The 12,661-nt window shown below is 37.9% G+C and overlaps 1 protein-coding gene across 12 annotated transcripts; it reads right to left on the reverse strand.

Annotated features, from left to right (window-relative positions):
- Nucleotides 1–1,819: 1,819 nt before the first annotated feature.
- Nucleotides 1,820–11,434, reverse strand: LOC107774496 (uncharacterized). 12 transcript variants are annotated; one of them, XM_075245992.1, is made up of 14 exons: nucleotides 11,242–11,434; nucleotides 10,280–10,399; nucleotides 10,120–10,174; nucleotides 9,057–9,145; nucleotides 8,725–8,749; nucleotides 8,437–8,475; nucleotides 7,244–7,361; nucleotides 7,005–7,132; nucleotides 6,547–6,859; nucleotides 6,234–6,343; nucleotides 3,530–3,737; nucleotides 2,561–3,433; nucleotides 2,397–2,462; nucleotides 1,820–2,317 (listed from the first exon to the last, which is right to left on the reverse strand). In XM_075245992.1, the coding sequence occupies exons 2-14, from the start codon at nucleotides 10,352–10,354 to the stop codon at nucleotides 2,023–2,025; spliced, it is 2,394 nt and encodes a 797-aa protein (XP_075102093.1). In that variant the 5' UTR covers nucleotides 10,355–10,399; nucleotides 11,242–11,434; the 3' UTR covers nucleotides 1,820–2,022. The 12 variants fall into 12 exon arrangements, with proteins under 12 accessions (XP_075102093.1, XP_075102092.1, XP_075102097.1 ...); XM_075245991.1 differs by having other exon boundaries at nucleotides 2,561–3,439; XM_075245996.1 differs by lacking the exons at nucleotides 8,437–8,475; nucleotides 8,725–8,749 and having other exon boundaries at nucleotides 7,244–7,396; nucleotides 9,049–9,145.
- Between the last annotated feature and the right edge of the window lie 1,227 nt (nucleotides 11,435–12,661).

Raw genomic sequence — 12,661 nt, forward strand, 5'->3', positions numbered from 1 at the left:
TCTCTTGCCACCTAAAACTCTGCCAAGAGAGCGCTACGTTTGGTCTTATGTATCCATTGAATGCTATGCGTTCTCCACTTTCGGATCTCGCATGGCCGGCTTTCTCAATATTCAATCTAACTTCAGAAAATCGGACTCACCAAGGATGGTGAATGGGCAATACGTAGAGGTTGCGTCGCTTGATTGAAAGTTCATATCTTTCAATTTTCCTCTATCTCCGGCTAGAAAAGGATGTATGTGTCAAACTTTGATGTCTCACTCATTTAGATACGATGAGATAATCATATAATTTCGGGTATCTCAGATAATTAGGAAAGTGGAGTAATTGTGAAGACTAGCGGGAAGAAAACCTTAGAAGTATCAAATTCACCGAATGGATATCTTCAAGACAGGTGGGTTAAAATCCTATGGGAAGTTAATACATAGACAACCCCTCGAACTTAACACAATTTTTCATTTAGACACCTTAACAAGAGGTGTGACCTATCAGACACTTGAAATATGCCTAAATGTATCTATTAAACACAGTTTGCTGACATGGCAAAAATCTGCTTCTCACCTCTTTATAGGCGCGCGAACATGTACAAATCATAATTTCTTTTACTCCAAACAAACATATTTTTCAAATCCTCCTTTACAACTACGACCAGTCACAAACTATAAGCCTTCATTGCTGCGAGTACCTCCATCAAGAAAACAAATATCGCTAATTCCCACGACCATATCTGAAATCTCCATTTCTTTCTCACTCAATTTTTATAAGTGCTCTTATTTTGAACGAAATTTCACTCTGTTTCAGAAATTAAAACTATTGGATCAACAGCTCATAAAGGGCGAAATGTGTGTTGTGGAGTGAGAATTAGAAAATGTGGAGTTGGGTGAGGGGAAAAGAGGAGGCGGGTGTTGAAGGACAATTGAAGACAAGCAGCATGGTATGAACTTGTATGTGTTGATGTATTATTTTTCTTGAAGATGAAAGAGTTGCAGCGCGAGAATTCTTGCCGGTGAAAGCTGGAAGAAAGGCTCTGTTTGAAAAATGAAGAGAAAACAATAGATAATGTTGGAAAAGACACGTGTTGGCCTTTCATTCGTTGTTTTGGCCACACAATTGTGTAAACTGCGTGCGCTCTAGTTTTGGGAATTGAGTGTCACTGAGGTGTTCAATAGATGCATTTTAGGCATACTTCAAGTGTCTATTGTATTTGCCCTTAGAAATAAATTGTGATTTCGAGATTTTCGATGTAGGCAACTTATTAAACTGCTGCTGAATCCAGGGACAAACAAGAGACAACTTGACAACAATCGATCATCCACTTACTAGGTTTATATTTTGACTAGAGTAGCCACAACCAATGAATCAATCGCTTCTTGCAATATATCAAACAAAAACATGCAGATTTAAGGCGGTGTTGCCAAAATTCTTTGAGCTTCCCCTAACACGTAGTGTAGCCTACAATCCCATGAATGGCATTCGCAATCCTCCAAGTATTATGATTCCAACAAAATAAACAGCAAAGACGAGAACTATTTGAAGTGCACGGAAAGAATAGTAGGAAGATTGCAGATCCATCCAAATATGAAAAAGATCAGTGAGACCCGAGTAAAGATGTTCTGCAGCTGCAAATTAAATCACAAAAGTTGTCGAGGCTAGCAAACATCACCAAATGACTTGTCCAAAATATTCATTCACTAACAGATTATAAATAGCTCACATCCAAAAATTCCTCTGTGGAAGGAATCGAAGATACTCGCATGATCATCCTTTTCCTTGCACGCAAACAGCCTAAACACTAGCTACATCTACCAGTGAAACCAATTATAATAGACGTGCATAACAAATTATTCAACCATAAATCAGAAGCACACACCGGAACACTCAAGTAATAAATATCCAACATGCTGTCCAGACCCCAATACAGAGGGGCAGTCTATCCATATGAGTAAAACCACAGTCGTAGAATGGTGAAAAACCAACTATGTCCAAAGTACTTGATACCTAGCAACTACACATGGTTCTACTCCCTATCCTGAATCAGGAGATCCATCTCCATAGGAAACCAGACCTGCCTTCCCAGGGGGACTCGCCGAAGATGATCTTGACTTATCTTTGCTGCCTTGCTTTGGTGACTGAGAATCCCGAGATGACCTCGACTCTGATCGGCTTCTGCTCCGAGAAGGTGATTTACGCCGATCAGCAGATGGCGACCTGCGATATCTGTCCACAGGAGAACGACTATTCACGGGACTTCGGCTATAACGACGAGCACGGTGACGCACAGGACTACGAGATAGGCTTCGACTTCTTCTGCCTCTGTATCTGCATTTAGGGAGTTCTAGGTTAGCATCTCTGACAAAGATAAGTCTAACAATAATAGCAGATAGCAGAAATCCCAGACCTGGGTGGCGTTCTTCCTCTAGGTGGACTCCTGTAACGTCTAGGTGACCTTCTGTATCTCGAATATCTTTCAAAAAAGCCAAACATTTAGGTGGATTCGTATATTAATGAGAAAAAGTTTCTATTTCAATTCCTGTAAGAGTTAGATAGGCTTGTGCTGCTCACCTGTCACCATAACGGTATGGCCTAACAGGGGACCGATCAGGAGATCGACTCCTGTATCTACGAACATAAGAGTAACGCTCACTAAAGCCCCTTCCCCTCCTGATGCGCTTGGGAGATCCATCCACTGAAGCGCTTCTTGAAGAGCTCCTTGCTGGGGATCTTACCCTACGACCTGCACTTACAGGACTTCTTGAATAGCTGCGTCTATTGTTTCTGCTAGGAACCCTACCTGGACTTCGGCTTGGGCTTCGCCTAGAAGGAACCCTACCCGAACTTCTGCTTGCACTCCGTCGAGAAGACCTAACAGGGCTTCTGCTTGGGCTCCTTCCTGAAGGCCTAACCCTAGAAGGAACCCTGCCCGAACTTCTGCTTATACTCCTCCGCGAAGACCTAACAGGACTTCTGCTTGGGCTCCTTCGAGAAGGCCTAACAGGGCTTCTGCTTGGACTCCTCCTATAAGATCCAACTGGGCTTCGACTTTTTGATTTCCATGATTTCCTCGATGAGGTTCTGAGTGGACTCGGGCTAAGTCGCCTTCTGGGAGACGCTGAGGGACTCCTGCTGCTCCTTCGTCGTGAATGAGCTCTCACTGGAGGACTCACACTGACACTTGCTCCCCTCTTGACTCTCACTGGGCTTCTACTAATGCTTCGTGCTGGACTACTGCTACCACTTTTAACCACGCTGATGCTCCTATGCGAGACGCGACGAGGACTTCCACTGCGACTTGGACTTCTGCTTGCACTGCGTCTGGATCTAACACTTGGACTCCTGCTCACACTGTGTTTTGGGCTAACACTTCGACTTCTGCTCAGACTCCTCCGAGGACTAATGCTCATACTCCTACTCATTGTCCTTTTGGGACTTATGCTTCTGCTCCTGCTCAATGACTTCTAATAAAATTCTGGATCTGGAAGAATCCATAAGCATAAACAATAACTGAGGTGCAATGAGAAATGTAGAATGAACCTAGATTTGCCAGGGTGATCATCCACTACATCAGGCTGCCTATCAACATATTTATCAGATCTATCTTCTACTTTGGTATGATTGCTTTGACGCTCTCCATTTTCCTTGGGCAAGTCTGCCTCCTCTCCTTCAAAAATGTCAGTTGCCTCTTTCTTGTCATGAAGAGAAACTGCTTCTCCCTCCTCAAGTGAAGGAGAACGATTGCCTTCTGCAAAATGTCCATAAACCAGTTACCCACAAGCAAGTTACATCATACAGATTTTTCAAAGAAGCAAGAAGATTGCATTATGACCAGTTAGATTAAATGTCACTTGCATACTGTAAACGCAAAAATAAATCTGTAGAATTCAGTAGTCAATCCATAATAGTACACATATGAAACAAGGGTAGACAGTTCAACAAAGTTAGAAGCAGAATCTACTTATGTTTCATAACCCATACAGGATTTCATGGGGATTCACTCAAATTTTTAGAAATAAATCTGCCTATGCATTTAAACAGAGTAAGTAGAAATTATGCATAAACAGCAAGTGGCCTTTGGGACACCAAATTACACTGATACCCGTACTGACCATGATTCTACTTTCTTCCTTAACAACGGCAACCACAAACCCTAGTTCGTTCTCCAATATCCAATCAGACACTTAATTCTCCCCGATGAAAAGGATCTTGAAATAGTAGAACAGGGAAAAGGAGTGAGTAGGAGACTATATCCAATACTTTTAACTAGAAAGTGTGTACAACAATAGCTTTTTGATGGAGATGAAGAATCAGAAGTACCATCACGGAAAAGAACTTATAGAAAACCAGAAGCAATGTTATAAAACTCCAGAAATTTTAGAAAAAATTATAAAATAGAAGGGATCAAGAGTTGACAGCAACAAGTGAAGAAAAGGAAATACACAGAGAAAGAAAGGGAAATGGAGAGCCCAAGAAAATATCTAATTATCATGAAAAATCACAAAGTTCAGTAATAGAAATTACAGGTGAAGTTTCTGGGATAATTGGTGTGTATAAAAGAACACTAAACAGCAATGTCAATCACTTAAACTATCGAGAGCCTATTTGGAAGGCCAACTTGTAATTAGATTTGGCTATAATTGGGTATAATTACATTGTTTTGGCATGTGGTCCGGCCAACTAATTACTTGGTCAGAATGGACAATTACACCTTCCAGTTATCAAGGGAGGTGAGAATTGCTGGTAATTACATGTCGTAATTACAAGGTAACTTTCAATTCTCTTCTATTTTTCTTTTTCAAGTATATTATTCTTTTTACACACCATTTCATTTCAAATATATGAGGAGCACTGCACCCAAGGGTGTGGCCTAGTGGTCAATGAAGTGGGTGAGAACCATGAGGTCTCAGGTTCAAATCCCAGCGGAGGCAAATACAAGGTGTTTTCTTCCCATCTATCCAAGCCTTAGTGGATAGAGTTACCTGGTACCTGTTGCTGGTGGGAGGTGGCAGGTACCCCGTGGAATTAGTCGAGCGCAAGTTGGCCCGGACACCACGGTTATCAAAATATATATATATATGAGGAGCACTTACTTAAAATAATTCCATGTTTTACTAGCTTTGTTTTTTGTTCATTAATATAGATATTTGTTATAGAAAAATACTTTGGAAACTCCTATACATATTTTTGCTCTTTAAAAAGTACTAATCATGAATTTCATATTGTATTCACATGAATTGGAAGATACCGATTATTCTTCATGATATTATTACCAATTTATAATTAATTTAAAGGTTACCAATTTATAATTATTTAATATACCTTTAAGAAAATAATTCATTCTAAATACGTAGTAATAAATGATATGTAATATTTCTTATATACACATATATTTGTCACATAAAAGTTTATTTACTTCATCTAAAAAAAGTTCATTTAAATTTTTTATTATTAACTTTTATTTTAAAATAAAAATATCTAAATATGTAATTATAACTTGTACAACCAAACATGACACTGGGAATTACACTATAATTACATTAATGCAAACAAACAAGTCTTTGCAATTACTATATTGTATAATTACTAGGCTGTGCAATTACTACCCTAGTAATCACATAGCCTAGTAACAACACAGTGGTTTCCAAACACACCTTAACTGCTCCATCCTGAATGAGAATTGTTCACTAATAGGCTTGGAACCTCGGCTGATGTGAAAAAAACTCCAAGGGTGCAACCGCACACACCTAACACAGAACGCTGACTACGAAAAGATTGAAATAATTTTTAACCCAGGGTGTGATTATCTTGTAAATTTCCCTGAAGTTGTTGGTTTTCTTGAATGTTGTCATTATTGTTCGACATAGAATAGATATTAGACTTCCCATTCCACATGTGCAATATAATACAGATAAACCTTAACATCAGTAACAAATTGTTGTTCTTATTGCGTAACTATACACAAGATTATTTTACAGTTAATTAACAACTCTCGCCACTATTTTATGGCCTATTGCAGCAATTATACTGGACGGAACCATCTTATGGAGTTCAAAAGCATGCAAAATTCAGGTGCTCGTCTTTTATGCCTCCCAAGTTACGAGAGTTTTCCATGCATACAAAAAAGTAAATGCTGAGACACATATATGACTACACAATTGACTCCTGATACCAGAGATGATCAAGGAGCACGTCTGTGTAACAGAAGGCGTAGAGACCTGCAATTATAAGGTTCAGGAAATACCAGTTTTCTTTTCCATACTTTTGTGCTTCCCTTCAGAACCTCGTTTTACACCATCATCTTCAGAACTACTATCATGTCCATTCTCATTTTCTGAAAGACTATCTGATGCCCTGGAAAAAGAATATTGGAAAGAAAAGAAGAAAAAGAACTTCAGCCTCCTAAATTCACTCATACTTAAGAGATGGCAAGTTATCATTAACTTAGGAAATTATGAAAATATTACAACTGTTACCACCCATTATTGAACATATGGCATCTAAAATTCTACAACTTAACAGCATACGGGACACAAGATAGAATTCAGAAAAGCAACCTTTTTGATCTGCGTTTTGATTTCTTATCACGCCTTTTGCGCCTTTTCTCACGTCGCTTCTCCTTTCTTTTAGCACGTCTATGCCTGTCTCTTTTAGATCTCTTCCTCTTCCTCCGCCTATCATCACTGGATGAGCTAATTTCTGATTCAGAAGATACATCCAAGTCAGAATCACTATCAGACTCAGAAGACTCAGTATCACTATCTGTAGAGCTCTCTGATTCCGATGTGTAGTATCTCCTTCTCTTTTTTCTTCTTTCTTTGGAGGATTTTTTGTGCTTCCCATTTTTCAATTTGTTTAATTTTCTCTTATCTGCACCAAGAAGAAGTAAAATCAAATAAAGCCTCACAACACAAACAGCATACTCAATTAACAAAAACTAGAAGGGAAACAATATGACAGTAAAGAAATGTTTTAAAGCAAGCTGCCAAGAGAAATGAAACTTCAGAAGTCTCACAATCAGGTAACTCGCCGCAGTTGATTATCTTCACAGTTACATTAGGTTTTCCCTCTTCATTTCCCACACTCTCAATCTTCTTAAGAACTTCAAGGCCATCAATAAGTATCCCAAAGACAATGCATTTCCTGTTAAGAAAGTTAATGAAGCAGTTCATAAAAGCAAGCTTCCAGCAGAGCAGAAAATATCAACCAGCATCCACAAGCGGCAGTATACTTGTAACTACAATTATAACAAACCTGTCAAGATGATGGTCAGCCTGAAAGGTGATAGAAAATATAGAACCGCGTGCATCACGATCAGCAATTGCCATAGATAGTAGACCTTGGGCATCATGTTTTAGCTTTGGCACCTCATCTGAAACATTCAAAAGATTACACTTGTTATAAATCCTGTCTTGTTTTCTCTCAAAAATGTAATTTATTAGTTCAGGATATCACATCAAAGTAATAAATCTACAGGACATTGCAAATATTGCACCTCCAAAAGGTGATGCTACAATTGACAGGCAACTAATTGCATATGAAGAAAGTGCACTATACCATGAATTACAAACTGAGACCAACAAGATAATTGTAATTTGCAACGTATGCTCTCTCACTAGCCAGTATTTCCAGAAGTAACATAACCTATACTACAATTGCTTGTAAAATTCTGGTTTTGCGTAAAATGATAAAAGGGATTCATTAATGAACCTTCCCCAAAGATATTTTCCAAGACAATTACCTAGATCGAGAGAATAGTTTGGGTGTCAATATATAGCGAACATATGATGTCAATATACAGATAACACAAGTATTATTACCCAGCAAATTGCAGCTTTGCCAATCCACATTTTGGCTCTCATGACAGGTTTCTAGGTAATGATAACTAATCAGAAATTCTACCACACAGTTGAGTACTGTTCTGAACCGATAACCAATTACCTCAGTTCTGCAGTATAGTTATAATAGAGTTCCCTGGGATTTTTCTGAACAAATGAACCACACAGAACAATCAAAACAAGGCTTAATCTCTAGGAAAGAAAACAAACTTCAATTAAATTTCCAATTCTCAAACTATCATTAAGTAGAAAACCAAAAACAATATCAACAAAAGCACAGGCAACATAGCATTCATGTCCCCTACCATTGTCTGAGAGGAAACAATGTCCAATATCAATGGATTGAAGCTCCCATGCAGCGTAGAATTAGATCAAAGTCAGCCCCAACCTTCACAGGCAATACAAAAGGAAACCCATTTTCTTTCAAGATAAATGATTTTTTGCTAAAAGAAATACACACTGTTGTTTGCGTGGATTTACTACTCATTATATCCTAGTCTACCAAAAGAATTAGGCCATGCATTCAATACATGAGACAATCATCAAGCGGTCATAAAAGTTGAGGCAAATTTCAAAATAAAGGTCGGAATAATGAAAGAGAGGTCTCACCTGGAAACTTTCCTCCATAGATACTTTCCCCATAGTTCCCTGCAAAGAAGTAGGCATATTAACTCCGGAATTTTAACCAGAACCTGTTCCTGAGTCTCGGACTGGCATGTTTGACTGAGTCAAGAGATTCTTACTGGGCTAACACGTAAAGCTCAAAATTAAAACCAAAAAGATAAGCTGACCCACTAGTACTTAGGAAGCAATTAATATAAGTCAAACAAACACTGGATTATTGCTGATCAATAGTTATAAACAAAACTTAATGCAGTATGTTGATCAAAGGCATACCATCTTGTCTCAGCAAGTCGCCAGCCTGAAATAGATAAGGGAAAAAACAATTAGTTAACTACCATTAAAGTGCATAAACGGAGAGCCTTATTATATGCTGAAGCTCATCAATACAGAGGACAAACAACTCAGTTAACACAACCTTAAAACTACATCACAAGATATGCAGTCGTGACCATCAGCCCTGCATCCTACAGCATAAACAAGGATATCTGACTAAAATGAAACGCCACTTCTTAGCCGTGCTCGACCACAGAGCTAAGAACTATGCAGTGGAACACATTCAAACTACATGTGAATAGAACCTGCACCTCCAGAGCCTACAAACATACCTGAGCCACAGATCCCTTGACAATGCGATGGAAAAATGTTCCTTTATAATGCAACGGTTTTCCAGTCTTAGAGCTGACTCCTTTCTCCCCTGAAGAGAAACAATTTCTTCCTATATCAGTTGAGGATACCAAGCACTTAACATGGAGATGGACAAGCATCCAAGAAAAGGAAGAAGATAAAGATCACTTCCCCACTAGATGACTAGTCATGTCACGAAATTATCTATAACATAAGGAATCAATAACCCAGGCACCTTGAACCAACATCCAACAGCAACCAGCCAATACATAGCACTTGTTAAGGTGACCGAACCATTTCTCTATATTTTATTTTCCTAGACAAAAATATTACGATTGAGCTGCCAAACTTCCAGGAAGAAAGTGACGAACTAGAGGGTGTCTTATCTACCTGTTCCTGTAATGTGCATTGTGAGTAGTTCTTGATCCATAAATTGTTTGCTACACACTGTACATTTTCGTTTTATGTGCAGTTGCCAGTTAGTTCACAACATATGTCCTTCCAGTAAGTTCACTATATATCCTCCTTTTTTGTCTTTTGATAAAGCACAGTACCTATCCTTCTTTTCATGGGTAGTTACCTTAACATGAGCAAGCATCATATATTTTTAGCACAATAAAGAGAGAATTGAAAGACAGCAAGAAAGGTTGAGAGATTTCACTATGTAATGGTATGTTACAGTTTGGCACCAAAAATATATGGCTTTGGATCTTTCAAAAAGAGAGAACTAACAACTACTCAAAGTGAATCCCTACTATATCTGATTAAGTTTACCATTTATAATTTCCACATTTGGGACAACAATTTGTAGCACTAAGCCCCATAGAGTAGCTTTATAGATATAAAATGTGCTTCATGTGATGGAACCACAAGACAATCAAAATACAAATAACGTCTGAATGCAGGTTAGAAGTATGTTAATGGGAAGAATTCAGCGGAATACAGACAGGACAAGAGGCCACACAATAGAATGAAACTAGAAAACCAATCTGAAAAGCTTAAGACTTTAATATGATACACAAGCAGCACTCTTGTAGTTGTCACCTGTACAAAGTGCACGAAAGTTTTCTGCGGTTTTTGGAGCAATATCTGTGAAAAGCTGCAAATAAGAGAACTCACGGGAGTTAACTGTAAGTATCTCGTTTTGTGAGTTCAAATGCTTATATTTAGGGATAACAAATTCAGCTATTGGATAGCTTGATACCTCAAAAACCATTCTTTCAACTGGATCGCCATCAATAGAAACATCAAGGAACACCAGTTGTTTCTTCTTACTCATGTTTATGATACTTGTTGCTTCACGACCTCAAGCTGGCAGGTATATCTTCAGCAATGAAAGAGATAAGTAAAGGCGTGAAATATGAAGAAGGTTGCAATTCTGCTTTGACTATGACAATGAAAGACACAACTTAAGGAGATACAAGACGTTTGTAGCAGATAAATGTGCTTGGATAGCTGTAGCTTTTTCTTTCTTTCTTTAATATTTGTGAGTGGACAAGAGTGGGTTGCTCTACTTACAACCAAGAGGTTGTGAGTTCGAGAACCTCTCTACCCCAGGGTAGGGGTAAGGTCTGCATACACACTACCCTCCCCAGAGCCTACTAGTGGAATTATACTGGGTTATTGTTGCTGTTGTTTAATATTTGTGAGTGGAAGGAGAGTGTCTCAAACAAAAAACAACCTTGAGCAATTCATCATTGATGAAAAACTAAACATGTTCTCAATAAAACTCAGAAACTTGAAAAACTTTTGAGTAAACGCATCCTGAATATCCCTACAGGTTCATTCAATATCTTTAGCTAGTTAGTTATATTATACAGGATCTGCAAACAGAAATCACATCCTGTCATAAATTTCAATCACGGGGATATCCTACTCACTACCAAAAACTCTACAGTCTCTCACATACCCTAATTTCACTTAACAACAACCAATTAACTACAAAAGACAATTACTACTAAATACAGCATTTTAAGAGAAAACATATTCACACAATTTCATAGTTAATAGGGTCAGCTACCAACACCGATAACCAAATAGCTAATACCGCAAACTCACCCCAGTTTTACAATAATCAGCAAGGAAATTAAGAAAATAATGATAGAAAGCAGTCACAAAAAAAAAACAATATTATCTCAAAATTGAGCAGAAGGGAAAGATGTGTACCTGAAAACTGGACATCAAGAAGATGAAGGAAGCTTAGAGTGAGATGTAAGGAGGAGAGCGGCGATAAAGCTATGAAGCTTTAGGGTTTCTCTCTCACTCGTCTAAATTTATCTTCTCTAATTTCTTTACTATATCAGATTTTATAATTATAGGCCCTTCGAGAGGAAAAAAAAGAAAACAGTTTGGAAGATGCGACAATTCCTGTTAGGGGCATAATTGTCAAGACAACAAAGTACACCATGTATGAAGTAGGCACTTCTTTTCTCTCAACTAAATTGATCTTTTAAACTAAAAAATTTGTTGTGATTTATTCACACACAAAAACAAAACCAAAAAAACTACACAATTGTTCTAGATGAATTTCCAATTCTTAGGACCAATTTTTTTTTTTTTTTGTAATAAATGTGAATATTACCATAACAATCAAAACAATTTACATCATAAAGAGCTTCTAGTGTCCTTTGCCACCTTCTAGGAAGGGTGCTCTAGACTTTAGATCTCTAAACAATCTAATTACATAGCTTCTGATCAATAGCTGATTTTTTCTAGCTCTTTTAGTCTTACACAATATATCCAATCTATCTAAGATCTCTTTCTTAAATTGAGCAAATATAAATTCTCTATCTACATTTACTTTCCTAAAAATTCTCGAGTTTCTTGCTTGCCAAGTGTAGTATATCATGGCACCCCATACTGCAGCAACCATTTCCTTTTGGAATTGGCTCCATTTCTCCTTTTGATTTACTTGATCACCTGACTTAACTTCACTGTTATGAATCTTGATGCCCCGCCAAATACTCAATTTTTCTCTCAGTTTTGAAATTCACTTACACTGACCAAAGATATGAGCCTGTGTCTCCATCTATGTCTAATCACATAAGCAGCAATGTTGATCGTCTACATGAATCAGAAACTCTAGTTAATCTCTCCTTGGTTAACAGTTTATTTTGGCATGCTAACCACACTAGAAATCTTAGGGAGCATAACTAAGCCCCACATTAGATTAGTTTCCTTAACTCTAGGTAGAGAGCCTAGCATGTGTTGATAGCTTCTGGACATTGAATATTCTCCTGTTGAGGTTAACAAATATTTATCTCTTTTATACCATCCTGTCATTTGAACTTTGAGGGAATTCAGTTTATTCCGATACCAGCTACAATCTCATATTGAAGTATGTTCCCATATGCTTTCTTTGTCCTTCATGTAGATACGATTGACCCATTTCACCCGTAAAATATTTTTTCTTTCTATAAAGTTGCCAGAGTAACTTACCAACAGTAGCAGTATTCCAATTGCAACAGCCTTTAATGTTTAATCGTACATTTTTCTTTGGAGTACATACCTTGTCCCATACAACAAGGTAATTTTTTCTTTTATCCTCTGCAGCACCCCATATAAAATCCCTGCATTTCTTGTCAAC

Source organism: Nicotiana tabacum, chromosome 23 (assembly GCF_000715075.1).
Source record: "Nicotiana tabacum cultivar K326 chromosome 23, ASM71507v2, whole genome shotgun sequence".
NCBI lineage: Eukaryota > Viridiplantae > Streptophyta > Magnoliopsida > Solanales > Solanaceae > Nicotiana > Nicotiana tabacum.